Source organism: Poromitra crassiceps, assembly GCF_964638095.1.
Source record: "Poromitra crassiceps genome assembly, chromosome: 4".
Taxonomy (NCBI): Eukaryota; Metazoa; Chordata; class Actinopteri; order Beryciformes; family Melamphaidae; genus Poromitra; species Poromitra crassiceps.
The window spans coordinates 13,219,803-13,233,584 of NC_139626.1; the positions used below are offsets into that span (position 1 = coordinate 13,219,803).

The window sequence follows — 13,782 nt, forward strand, 5'->3', positions numbered from 1 at the left end:
CATGGGCCAAGGAAGAAGCCATTACATTATGGAGCCGATCAGATCCCAGATCAGATCAGATCAGATCCCACTCACAACATTTGCATATCATAGACTGGACTATTGGCCTCAGTGCAGGTCTGCACTCACCGGGTATACACTTCTAGTTGAAGTACTGCTTCATCTTTGCTCCATGCCAATGGGGAATTGTCCAGAAGTATCAGGTTTTGCTGTCGTTTCTACTTGGTTGAGCAACAGCAGAGGTTTGTGCTACAATATACTGATTTAGTTCTGTACAGTCAAGACAAGAAAACAACTCCTGCATTTATAACATGCATGCATGGGCATGCAGGATACATGGGGGAGAGGGCAGAGGAGAGCCCCTGTGTGGGAGGTGGGAGGAGGGGCAGAGGAGTGCCAGGCAGCCCCTGTGTGGGAGGTGGGAGGAGGAGGGGCCGAGGAGAGCCAGCTCAGCCAGGCAGCCCCTGTGTGGGAGGTGGGAGGAGGGGCAGAGGAGAGCCAGGCAGCCCCTGTGTGAGAGGTGGGAGGAGGGGCCGAGGAGAGCCAGGCAGCCCCTGTGTGGGAGGTGGGAGGTGGGAGGAGGGGCAGAGGAGAGCCAGACAGCCCCTGTGTGGGAGGTGGGAGGTGGGGCAGAGGAGAGCCAGGCAGCCCCTGTGTGGGAGGTGGGAGGAGGGGCAGAGGAGAGCCAGGCAGCCCCTGAGTGGGAGGTGGGAGGTGGGGCAGAGGAGAGCCAGGCAGCCCCTGAGTGGGAGGTGGGAGGTGGGAGGAGGGGCAGAGGAGAGCCAGGCAGCCCCTGAGTGGGAGGTGGGAGGTGGGGCAGAGGAGAGCCAGGCAGCCCCTGAGTGGGAGGTGGGAGGTGGGAGGAGGGGCAGAGGAGAGCCAGGCAGCCCCTGAGTGGGAGGAGGGAGGAGGGGCAGAGGAGAGCCAGGCAGCCCCTGTGTGGGAGGTGGGAGGTGGGAGGTGGGGCAGAGGAGAGCCAGGCAGCCCCTGTGTGGGAGGTGGGAGGAGGGAGGTGGGAGGAGGGGCAGAGGAGAGCCAGGCAGCCCCTGTGTGGGAGGAGGGAGGAGGGGCCGAGGAGATCTCAAACGCATTGCTCATACTGGAGTAATCTTATCTCATTGTCATTAATAGCATCCTGCTGTAGGTCTTTCTGCTGCAGCATGTGTAGCCTACTAACAGCACTACTCTGTCCTGTTTGGCTTTCTCAAACTCTTTCACCCCTGCAGGCAAATGAATGTACTACATGTAGCAACAAGATCCAGCTAGGCTAATTACTAATTAGCCTAGCTGGATCTTGTTGCTACATGTTGCTACATGTTACATGCTACATGCTACCTTGCTACATACTAATTAGTAATTAGTAGCTCAGTAGGTTGGAGCCTGGCTAATTTAATTCTTAATTGTGCCACCCAAGTTACAAATGGCCGGTGCGCAGTTGAGCAACTGTGCGCTGTGCCGCTGGCCATCATGCACCTTATTATATTAGGAAGATATAATATGTAACATGCATATGAGTCATGTAGCCTACTGGTTGATTATTTGTCAAACCACTTAGCACCTTATTCTGCACTGTTGTATTCTGCATATACACCAACTAAATTGCCTCCTAATTGGTGCTTATAGCTGCTGCAGTCAGTGAGGTTATTGAGGTTATAATTTGTGCTTATAGCTGCTGCAGTCAGTGAGGTTATTGAGGTTATAATTTGTGCTTATAGCTGCAGCTGTCAGTGAGGTTATTGAGGTTATGATTTGTGCTTATAGCTGCTGCAGTCAGTGAGGTTATTGAGGTTATAATTTGTGCTTATAGCTGCTGCAGTCAGTGAGGTTATTGAGGTTATAATTTGTGCTTATAGCTGCTGCAGTCAGTGAGGTTATTGAGGTTATGATTTGTGCTTATAGCTGCTGCAGTCAGTGAGGTTATTGAGGTTATGATTTGTGCTTATAGCTGCTGCAGTCAGTGAGGTTATTGAGGTTATGATTTGTGCTTATAGCTGCTGCAGTCAGTGAGGTTATTGAGGTTATGATTTGCGCTTATAGCTGCTGCAGTCAGTGAGGTTAGTGCACATGAATTGGGCTTTCAGTTTGCTTCATTCAGTATGGGTTCTAGTATCACTACTTGAAATTGTTGAGGGAAAACTTATAGTTAATGTGTTCTCTTCTTCCCTATTTTTTATGTTTACTATGATAAGTACATAAAATGTGTATTTAGCATCGATACTGTAAATCATTACCACATTAACTTTGAGTCATCAGTATAAAATCACTGTCAACAAATGAGGCCATCGCCAAGAAAAAAACCCAGTGCATCTCCATTGTTTCTCAGTCTGGTCGGTGAGTTAATGTGACCGTGATATATTGATGTGTCAATAGCTGTGTTTCCATTACAGTTTTTCGCAAAATAATTGCGATATTTCTACAACTTCGACAATGTACAATTGCGACTTGTAGGCGTTTCCATTGAAGTTAAGTTTGGTCACCTGAACGCAATTCCCATTAGCCTACCAGCAGCTGCCTGCCACAGTGGATCTGCCCCATATCCCGTCCCCTGCATGCTCAAATCCAACCAATGGTCAATGCAAATCACAACATGAAGTTACAACACATATAAACAAGCCTGATTATCAATTCAAAATAAAATTAGTTGCAAAATGTTGCTGGCTGCGGTGAATGCAGTGAGCGCGACAGGCAGAGGAAAAAAGCCTAATAGCCTAATAGCCTACAACTGGTCCGATTTAGAGATGGAGGGGGGAAAAGGCTGATTTGGTCAATAATCACAATTTTGTGTACCGTAAATTCCGGACTATAAGCCGCGGCTTTTTTCCCGTTTTTTGGCCCCTGCGGCTTATATAACGGTGCGGCTTATCTATGGATTTTTTCCAAAAAAAAAAAAAATCTCTCTTTTTTAGCACTCTTTCTAACTATAAATCCACTTCTGTTTTAATTTCCTCTCTTGCCCTCTTTTAACAACATAACATAACATAACACAACACAGGTAAGCAGAAAGAAAAAGACGAAGCAATCACGCCATGAATGAGGAAATGACTCACCTGCTGGAGGCTGGAGATACACGGCTTGGGCTAAACTTTTACTCCGTGAAACACTATCGATTAAGTCCGACATCGCTCAGAGGTTTTGAGCAGCTTGAAAACAAGTTTGAAAACGTGCAGAAGTCCATCCACTCACTCACTAAAGAAACTAAGGCAACCGTGAACAGAGTTTATAATGCGGAAAAGCGCATCAGCGCACTGGAGGACAAAAACAACACAGTGAGTCCGAAAATGGATAAAATGCAAAATCGAAACCCTGCACACGCAGGTTGATGACTTAATCAGCAGGAGTAAAAGAAATAACATTCGCCTGATCAATGTAAAAGAGGGAGCTGAGATTGGTGACATGGACGCTTTCGTGGCAAAATCCTGTGTTACATCCTGGACCTGAAGGAAGGCGAGAAACCACCAGAGGTGGACAGGGCACACCGGGCGCCTCGGCCACGTCCAGACCCCGGCCTGCCACCGAGGGCCATCTTCATCTGCCTACTCCGCTGGCCCGACCGTCAACTCATCCTCCAGGCTGCGGGGAAGATGCCCCTCACCTGGGAGGGTACGCGCTTTTTCGTCCGGCAGGACCTCTCCGCGTTGGTGCAACAGAAACGCGCAACATACAACAGCATCATCGAGTCAATGGATATCGCTTTGGCGTACTGTACCCAGCGAGACTCGTCATAACCATTGATGGACAGCGGCGGAACAAGAGCTCAAAGTGAAACTGCCGAATATCTTTTGAGTTGGACTGGTCAATAGTACTGTGAGTAACTAAAATAAAAAAATAAAAAACGGAATTCTCTCTTCTTTAGCACTCTTTCTAACTATAAATCCACTTCTGTTTTAATTTCCTCTCTTGCCCTCTTTTCACCACACCGCGGACACTGTGTGCACTGTAAAAAAAACAAAAAATACCATTAAAACACCCGCGGCTTATAGTCCGGTGCGGCTTATATAAGAAAAAAATAGTCAACTTTGAAGGTGCGGCTTATAGACCGGTGCGCCTTATAGTCCGGAATTTACGGTAGCTATTATAATTATAACACTGCACCTGAAACGTGTGTAATGTATTACTCACAGTCACTGTATTCACTTCAGTCAGGAGCACGCACCGCACCGGTGTGTGCTTGCTTTTCATCCCTTATCTCGCGCTGTGCCAAATGCGCGCACACAGGCAGCCTGTCACCATGGACCGATTTCTGCCATTAAACATTATCTATTTTATATTTATTTTGCATAACACTCGTCTTTCTGCTAGCGTTGCTTCAAAGTTTTCCATTGCTGCGGAGGTTTTGCCACGGCTTATCGAACCGTTTCTTCCTCATTTTTCGCTGCTTTTCCAAAGCAGAATGGGTCACATGACGTGCTAATGCGAAAAAACTGTTTCCATTACACTTTTGCGATAAACTGCTATATCGACACGTCTGAAAAACCACCTCATGAGAGCGCAAAAACGTTTTGCGATATCGAAATTTACGTGTTTCCATTACCCAATTTCTATTGCGATATTTAGATTTTGCGCATTTATGAGGGTAATGGAAACACGACTATTGTTACATGCAGCAAACTTTAGCCAGTTGTTCTCATGACAGTGTTGTGGTTGGATGTGGTTGGATGTAGTTGGATGTGGGCAAAGTGTGGAGAATGACTGAGGAGAGACGGGTCAGCTGTCAAGAACAGCAACACCCACTCTGTCACTGAGAGCATTGGGGGGGGGGGGCAGCTCTGAGGAACACCCCCCCTCCCCTCCTCTCAGGCAGGAAGCCCCCAGCGGTTTGGAGAGGAAACCAGACCTCTCATCTCCATCATGCATGTTGTGCTGGGATGTCCCAGCCTCATTATCCCGCTCATTATACGCTGCTTTATTACCAAACCAAAGTATATCCCCTATGGTCTCTCTCTCTCTCTCTCTCTCTCTCTCTCACTCTCTCTGTCTGTCTCACTCTCTCTCTCTCTCACTCACTCTGTTTGTCTCTCTCTCACTCTCACTCACTCTGTTTCTCACTCTGTCTCTCTCTCTGTCTGTCTCGCTCTGTTTCTCTCTCACTCTCTCTGTCTCTGTCTGTCTCGCTCTCTCTGTCTCTCTCACTCTCTGTCTGTCTCTCTCACTCTCTGTTTGCTCACTGTCTCTGTCTGTCTCGCTCTCTCTGTCTCTCTCACTCTCTGTCTGTCTCTCTCACTCTCTCTCGCTCTGTTTGCTCACTCTCTCTGTCTGTCTCGCTCTCTCTCTATCTGTCAACACTCAAATTCTAAATTCAAAAATGGGTTTTATTGGCATGATAAGGTACATCTTACATTGCCAAAGCATTAGTGACACTTAGCAATTACAAACAAGCAAAAACAGAAAACAAGACATTTTGTTACCCAGAAACAAAATAGAAAAAGGAGCTTCTTGGGTATAAGGATCATGTTTTAATTATGAAGTAATGTACAAGTGTACTGACACAGTTAACTAACAATGTACATCTTCAAAGAAATCACGGGCAACAAAACGCAACACGTTTCAACCTCGCTGGTCTTCGTCAGGCTGTATTAGCTGGATGTGGGCTGCTATATATGCTGTATAAAAGAGCATATGTGGCACAGGTAAGGTGACGTGGCACACGGAAGAAGTGTCTGACGCAGTGGTGACGTCAAAATATAGAAAATCATATAATAGAAGCATGTGATCAACAAGGGCATAGAGAATACATACTTAGGAAAGGTAAGAAGGAAGAGAGAAAAAAGCCTATTATGTTTCTGTTTCCCCAGAAACATAAATCACAAAATCTGAAGATATTCAAAGAGGAAGAGAAAAGAAAATTAAATGGAATGTGATCAGATAGAATCGAATAGAAGACTATTGTTGACCAGAATCTCTTCAGAATAATAACAAAACAGTAATCAACAGGCAATAAAACAGTGATAGTGCAAATAGTGAGCATTTACAGTATATTAACAAAGAATTCACAGAATTGTGAGACTGTGTTGGTAAATAACCGTTGTTATTTTTAAATCTTCAGAAGAGAGAGGGAAAAAACAAAGAAGAATAAAATAGAATAAAATAGGATCAAATAAAATATTAGTGTTGACCAAAAAACCTATTTGGAACAACAAATGTCTGTCTGTCTGTCTGTCTGTCTGTCTGTCTGTCTGTCTGTCTTGTCTGTCTTGTCTGTCTGTCTTGCTCTCTGTCTGTCTGTCTCGCTCTCTGTCTGTCTGTCTGTCTGTCTGTCTGTCTGTCTGTCTGTCTGTCTCTCTCTTTCTGTTTATTTCTTGCTTTCTCTGTCTGTCACTGTTTCTCTTGGCGGGCAGATGTGAGTTATTGGAATGCCTTCTGAGGGCAGCATTCAATATCATTGGTTCTTGCATGTCTAATCAGTGAGAGCGGGAGGCGGGTTCATTGCAATTATGCATTCATGAAGGCAGCCATATTGCAACGCATATCCGCTCCCATTCAGAAGGGTTGAGAAGCAGAGATTCCTGCTTCCTGAAGGTAAAACTTTTCAAACTGTTTAATCTAAACATTAAGATGTTAAACAGTTCAAAATGCCTCTAAACAGTTTCAGCATGCATAGCAGACTACCTACAGCAGCTAGCTAGCTAGCTAGCTAAGCTAACATTCGCTAGCTATAAAGCTAGCTAACTGAAAAAGTGCTAACTTCATTTAGGTAATGTTAGCTACAGTAGCTACCGAAGGCTAGCATATCTAGCTACAGTAGATAGTCTGCTATGTTGAAACTAGCTGCAACTTCTCTACCTTGAATTGCAGTGTTTTTAAAATGGCTTCAATCGTAGCTAGCATGCTAGCAAGGCTCCACAACTCCAAATACAAGCAGATTATACTATATGCATGCAACATTAATTTGGTGTTCCCAGGGCAGTTTTCCTGCACCCAGAGGGTCCATAATGTAATGAGCGTTTTGAGCCGTGGCTCGTCCGAGGCAGGGACCAGGGAGGCTGGGCAGGAAGTAACACACGTTCTCACTCTGAACTTGTCTCACAGAACCGCTTTGGCAAGCGCCTTTGGCGGCCTCTGTAACGCGCCTTTGGCGGCCTCTGTAACGCTGTTGATATCAATTGTATATACAATTTATATCAACAGCAGGAGCTTTAATTTTTGTATCGTGTTACTTCCTGCATTTTTGACACAAAATGGCTGCTTTGGGTGTCATGTGAAATAGGCGTATGGGCGGAGAGAAGAAATTGCACGTTGGTTAACTGGCAAAGTTGAATGGAAAAAATGCACTCTGGTCTGTTGAAGGTCAGGAGCTAGCTAACTTAGCTAGATAGCTATAGGCTACAGCTACTATGGCTAGTTTGAACTTGAAGGTCAGCTAGCTAGCTAACCTAGATAACTATGGATGGATGGTATTTTTTCAGTTAGCAGCAGAGCACTATAGGCTTCATACTATAGCCTAGCCTCATCCTCTGTAACCTCTTGTCTTTTTCACTCGAATTCAGACCAGTATTACTTAGTTATTTGGCTCCGCCCACCTAGGTTTAACTCAACCAGTCAGATTATCTGTGCCTCCAGTATGAAAGCAATATGAAAGTGTGAAAGTCTTCATTTCACGTATGCAAATGTGTTCACATGTGTTTTGTCTTCACTTTCATTACAAAACAGCAACAAGAGCTGAAGCTTCCAGAGCCCTCCGCCTGCTTTGTGTCGTTACAACATCAGTTGTATATCAGAAAACTGTAAACCGTTTTGAAGTCAACTCTCAATACCTGTCAAACTAAATGAACGACTTCAAAACTGTTCAGAGTTTTCTGATATACTACTATCTGTAGTGATACTACAAAGCTGGTTGAAAATCGACAGAGTGTTCCTTTAAAGTCGAACTGAACCCGTTCGTCGCGTGCATCGGAGTCCGTTTCAGACTGAAAACATAATTTGTCTGAGATCACAGGTTGAGAGGTGGGTCATAGTAGTATGTCGATTATTTTATTTGACAATTCTGGGGACAGGATTGGGCTTTGGCCAATCCTGGTGTGTTCCGCCTCCAAATCGAGTGGGAGTCAGTGTGTTGTGGCGCTCTCCTCGGGAAGAGCCTGCTGACGCGAGGTTACTGGCTGAGTGGAGCTCAGCGAGCCGCAGTTAGCCAGCTGCCTTCGTGTTGCCGAGCGGAGAGTGCAGCCCGTCGGCCTGGAATCTCCGAGGTGCGACCCCTGACAACCAGGCTCTCTGAGGCGCGCGCCATTATCGCTATTGCGGTAAATAATATTCCTGGAATGCGAGTTTTAACGAGCCAGTTACATTTCTATGCATTCTTAGACATTACCGTTTGATTTAGTTTGCATAATTGGTCAAGTTAGTAGTTAGTTTATGGGCTAGAAATTCTGCCAGATGACAGGCACTAGGCGCCATTTTCCCCTTCATTTGGAAGAGAAAATTATCCTGAAATGAAGATTTGATTGACAGCTGCCATGTCGTGATATGATTGGTTGAAATGATGTAGAAATGTGATAGTACTAGGTGACGTCAGCAAACTGTAGATTACTGTTATGAATGAAATCTTGAAAAATGAACTTTTGATGTGAAAAAGTGTGAAAAACGAAAGAAATTCGATTTTTGCGATTTCTTTTTTTGGCATACATTATTAAATAGGTGCACTGAATACCCAGGTATTTGAACTAAAATAAAATAAAAGTAATTTTTGGGTTCAGCTCGACTTTAAGGCCGTGACCTCTGCTCTGTTCTCAGGTCGTGATCCTATTAGAAACTTCCTGTCATTAGCCAACCAGATGATAGCATCCTGATGACATCACCACTCGTCCATCATTTGATTGGCCGGAGCAGCGCTGCAGTGATTGCATGGCAGCTGATAGTGATTGGTGATTGTGGTGGGATGCTGATTACGGTAAGCAGTCAAATAATTGTGTAGCACAGATTTGTGTGTGTGTGTGTGTGTGTGTGTGTGTGTGTGTGTGTGTGTGTGTGTGTGTGTGTGTGTGTGCGTGCGTGCGTGTGTGTGTGTGTGTGTTTGTGCATGTGCGTGTGTAACAGAGTAATGCTGCGTTCACATTTAAACCTGATTACCATTCAACCTGCTGACCCTAACCATGAACCCTAACAAGTGCGGGGCTTCTTCCTCTTCCTTTCCCTCTTTCCTTATCCCACAATCTCTCTCTCTCTCTCTCTCTCTCTCTCTCTCTCTCTCTCTCTCTCTCCCTTTCTCTCCCTCTCTCTCTCCGTCTCTCTCCCTCTCACTCCCTCCCTCTCTCTCTCTCCCTCTCTCTCCCTCTCACTCCCTCTCTCTCTCCCTCTCTCTCCCTCTCACTCCCTCTTTCTCTCTCCCTCTCTCTCCCTCCCTCTCTCTCTCTCACTCCCTCTCTCTCTCCCTCCCTCTCTCTCTCTCCGTCTCTCCCTCTCACTCCCTCTCTCTCTCAAGCTCTCTCTCTCTCCCGCTCTCTCTTTCCCTCTCACTCCCTCTCTCTCTCTCCCTGTCTCTCCCTCTCTCTCTCCCTCTCACTCGCTCTCTCTCCCTCTCTCTCTCCATCTCTCCCCCACTCTCTCCCTCTCTCTCTCCCTGTCTCTCCCTCTTACTCCCTCTCTCTCTCTCAAGCTCTCTCTCTCTCTCTCCCTCTCACTCCCTCTCTCTCTCCCTCTCTCTCCCTCTCACTCCCTCTCTCCCTCTCTCCCTCTCACTCCATCTCTCTCTCCCTCTCACTCCCCCTCTCCCTCTCTCCCTCTCAAGCTCTCTCTCTCACTCCCTCTCTTTCTCTCTCTCTCTCCCTCTCTCCCCCTCGCTCTCTCTCTCACCCCATCATGGAGCACGTGGCCCTGCTGCACCACCATGGAGCACGTGGCCCTGCACCCCGCAACACTGCTCCACCCTCCCCCCCAAATCCTCTGTCAAGTGAAAAATGACTGGAAATTAATCAAATCCTCCAAAACGCTCTTTCCATCTCCTATAGTTCTAGTTCTGTGCTGGTTGTTGCAATAACAACACACACACACACACACACACACACACACACACACACGGCTACACAACTGGATTTAACACCTCACACACACCCCCCATACTCACCCCACCCTGCCTCTCCTGTGTGTCTTTTCAGCCTCTGTAAGCCAAACTGCTGTAGGCCAAAAACACCCTGTTAGAAGAGAGTAATTGCTATCCTGTCTGAAGAGACTCCACTGGAGGTTTAAAGCTTATAGAAGGAGCAGTAAAAGCCTTCCTCTTGTCCTGGCCAGTGGCCACGGGTCTGTCTGTCTGTCCGTACGTCCATCCGTCTGTCTGTCTGTCTGTCTGTCTGTCTGTCCAGGCAGGGCTGAGGACCACGGGTCTGTCTGTCTGTCTGTCTGTCCAGGCAGGGCTGAGGACCGCTGTCATCATCCGGTCAGCTAAGCTAAATGGAGCAGAAGAGCTGCTGAAGGGGAACCTCCAGGACCTCCAGGACCTGGCCTGTACAGAAAGGCAGATTGGATTTTTGTTTAGTTATACAAACTTGGAGGCAGAAATGGAACATGGCGATAGTTCAGGCAGGCCACGTGGTCAAGCCGAGCTTAAACCCAGCCCACAGCTGATTAGGAGCTGATCTCAAACCCAGCCCACATCAGCTGACGGCTCAGCTGACACATTCAATTGGCTCAACTCACCAACAGGGCACCCACTTTAAATCTGCTCCAGTCTGCCTGCCTAACATGGCTGCTTCCTCTGCAAGCTGTTTGCAACCTACCTCCTCCCCAGCTCCTCCCAGCTCATCCCACCTCCTCCCCAGCTCCTCCTTTCATGCTGTGTCTGACTAAAGGGCTCATTATGCTTTCCGCATCAGCGAGGAACGCGAGTGTCCGCGCGGAAAAGTGATGTCAAATCAGCAGACACGCCCCTCCGCAAGGCTCCGTGCGGACGGTTTTCGCCTGGCCGTGCACCCCCACAAATTTGTAACTACGCCGACGCGGCTGTGCGGAGAAAATGGCGGAAGCACAGGAGCTGATGGTCAGAGCCAGATTAACACCCCCAGGGGCCCCAGGGCACTGAAGCTCCCAGGGGCCCCCCTACCCATCGTCCGGATGTTTGGATGTTTTTTCGCCATATTTAGCCAAGATCGGCATCAAGAAGCTGGTGGAAAAAGGCGCTCTGCTGCAGGTAAAGGGCACCGGGGCGTCCGGCTCCTTCAAGGTCCCCAAGGCTGAAAAGGTGAAGAAACCCGCTGCCAAGAAAGCCGCTCCTAAAGCCAAGAAGCCCGTTGCCAAGAAACCAGCCAAAAGCCCCAAGAAGAAGGTCGCAGCTAAGAAGCCAGCAGCCGCCAAGAAATCCCCCAAGAAAGCCAAGAAGCCCGCTGCAGCGGCCAAGAAACCAGCAAAGAGCCCAGCCAAGAGCCCCAAGAAGGCGACCAAGAGTCCCAAGAAGGTGGCCAAGAAGCCCGCTGCTGTCAAGAAAGCTCCAGCGAAGAAGGTTGCCAAGCCCAAAGCAGCTAAGAAAGCTGCCCCTAAGAAGAAGTAAGCTTCCAGCTTTACTTCTCCCCAAAAGAGAGACGGAGACGGAGAAGCGGTCAAGAAGGCCTGGAAAAACTTAAGGGACAGATATGTTAAAGCTAAAAGGCAATGCAACAAGGGAAAAAGTGGAGATCCCCGCTGTAGACGGGAGTTTTCGATACACTGCCCCCTACAGTTTGGGAGAATATCGGTTTTCATCGCTGAGAAACCGCACAGAGTATAAAAGCTCAAACGTTTTCGCGCCATGTTTCCGCGTCTGTCATTTCCGTGGGGCCGGCCGAAGCGTCAAGCATAATCCAGGCTTTAAACAACCCACCTCCACCCCAGCTCCTCCTTTCATGCTCTGGGGCCCTTTACATGAGGACCGTTTCTGGAAGAAACGACACAATAGCGTTTCCTTCACACCTTTTCCTTCACACCTTCTCCCTGTTTACATGAGCGCTGTTGAATTTTTAAAACGCCGTAATGTACATGCCAGGTCGCTAGGTGGCAGTGTGATCACCTTATTCTTTGCCCATACAAGGATGCTTCTGCATGACGTAATTTCGTAATCATCTTTCCGGTTTTAAATACGGAAGTAGAGTACGCCTTCCGCAGTCATTTAGACTTGCCAAAAAGCTTTTTTCAAGCTAAAAAAAACCCCAAACTGTTTTAAAGTTTTAATATTTGTCGGGTGAGAATGTAACATATATGTGACCAGTTTATCAGAATAACACCTATTGGAAATCTTAAACGAGCAGCGAGGACCGGGAGCGCTGAGTGTGCTATCTGTCAAACCCTACTGTAGGCTACTGGCAGTGAGAAAACACTGTTGATGTGCTTTTGTAACTACCGGTAACATTAAATGTCGACCGGGTACAGCCATCGGCTCCTCGCAGCAGTAACGTTATGAACATGTAACTGAAGTTGGCCGCAGTGTAGCTTAATTCTGAATGTTGCCAAACTTCATTCATACTGACGTTTTATTTTGAAAATGGTTGCCAACTCGCGCACGGCTATGGCGTGTGTCGCGTGTGCAGGCATGTCAGAGTTTCTGAAATGTGCCGTCTCAAATCGATTACATGGAGCTATCAGCAGGGAGCGTTCCAAAGAATTCCACTCTGGAGGGTGGTTTCAGGGCACGGTGGCTCAGTGGGGGCACGGTGGCTCAGTGGTAGAGCTGTCGCCTCGCAGTCAGAAGGTCCTGAGTTCGATTCTCGCCTGGGACACTGTGGGCGCTGTGGTTGTGTTCCCCCCCATATCCTCAGTGCCTACTGCCCAGGTGGGGTATCTCGTCGTAAGGGCCTTTCTGTCTGTGTGGAGTTTGCATGTTCTCCCCGTGCTCCCCCAGGGGGGTTCCTCCGTATATAACCCCCCCCCATTAAAAACATGCAGAAGATCAGATCGTCATCGTCATCCGACCAGTGACGACAACATCCGAAGTCGGTCCCCGGGCGCTGTACGAGAAAGCGACCACTGCTCCTGGCCTGCCCCCCGGAGGAAAGGACAAAGCCAGGATGGGTTAAATGCAGAGGACAAATTTCACCAGCCACCGTCAGCATGTGTGTGTTGTGACCCTCTGTGCATGTGTTGATGTGTAATCGTGTGACAATAAAGACGGGCTTGTCCGTCTGAAATCGTGTTTTTTTTTTATCGTGTTTTAAATGTGTCGTTTCCTAAGCCCAAATTCGCCATCGCCGTCTAAAAGGGAGGCACTAACGATACAATAATTCCCCGTCACCATAGGAAACCGTCCTCGTGTAAAGTGCCCCTCTGTCTGACTTAAACAACCCACCTCCACCCCAGCTCCTTCTTTCATGCTGTGTCTGACTTAAACAAGTAATTTCTGTTGTCATTGTTGCTGTTCTGTTCTGTACCTCGGAGTATTTCATGCTGTGTCTGACTTAAACAAGTCATTTATGTTGTCATTGCTGCTCTGTTCTGTACCTGGGGGTCTTTTGCTGCTTTCCTTGCCTAAAGGCTTTCCATGGTACTCAAGGAAGGGCAGGGAGCCTCCAGAATCTGCTGCTGCTGCTCACAGCCATACCGCCAAATATAACTTGTGCAAATATCAATAAAAGCTTTATTTTTGACTAAAGTGGTCCTGACTGAACTAATATTATTGGTTTATAACCTGTCAATCACGCCAATCGTCTATTTTACTCTAAATAGGTTAATTATATAAAGATTCGCAAGTTGTCATGAAAGGTGAAATTTGCTATATAGACCTATTTATTTAGATTTTAACCAGGCTGTAAACATGTTTATTTACAGTGTAAAGACAGGCCTTTTAACATGGGGAGTCTATGGGGCTGACTCACTTCTGCAGCATGC

General features: G+C 47.2%; 1 protein-coding gene across 1 annotated transcript; it reads left to right on the forward strand.

Moving 5' to 3' along the window:
• Window positions 1-319: 319 nt before the first annotated feature.
• Window positions 320-11,476, forward strand: LOC310775606 (uncharacterized protein; the record flags this gene model as incomplete). The annotated part of the gene is made up of 4 exons (XM_083635768.1): window positions 320-513; window positions 7,027-7,081; window positions 10,341-10,437; window positions 11,073-11,476. The coding sequence occupies 4 exons, from the start codon at window positions 320-322 to the stop codon at window positions 11,474-11,476; spliced, it is 750 nt and encodes a 249-aa protein (XP_083491894.1).
• Window positions 11,477-13,782: the final 2,306 nt, after the last annotated feature.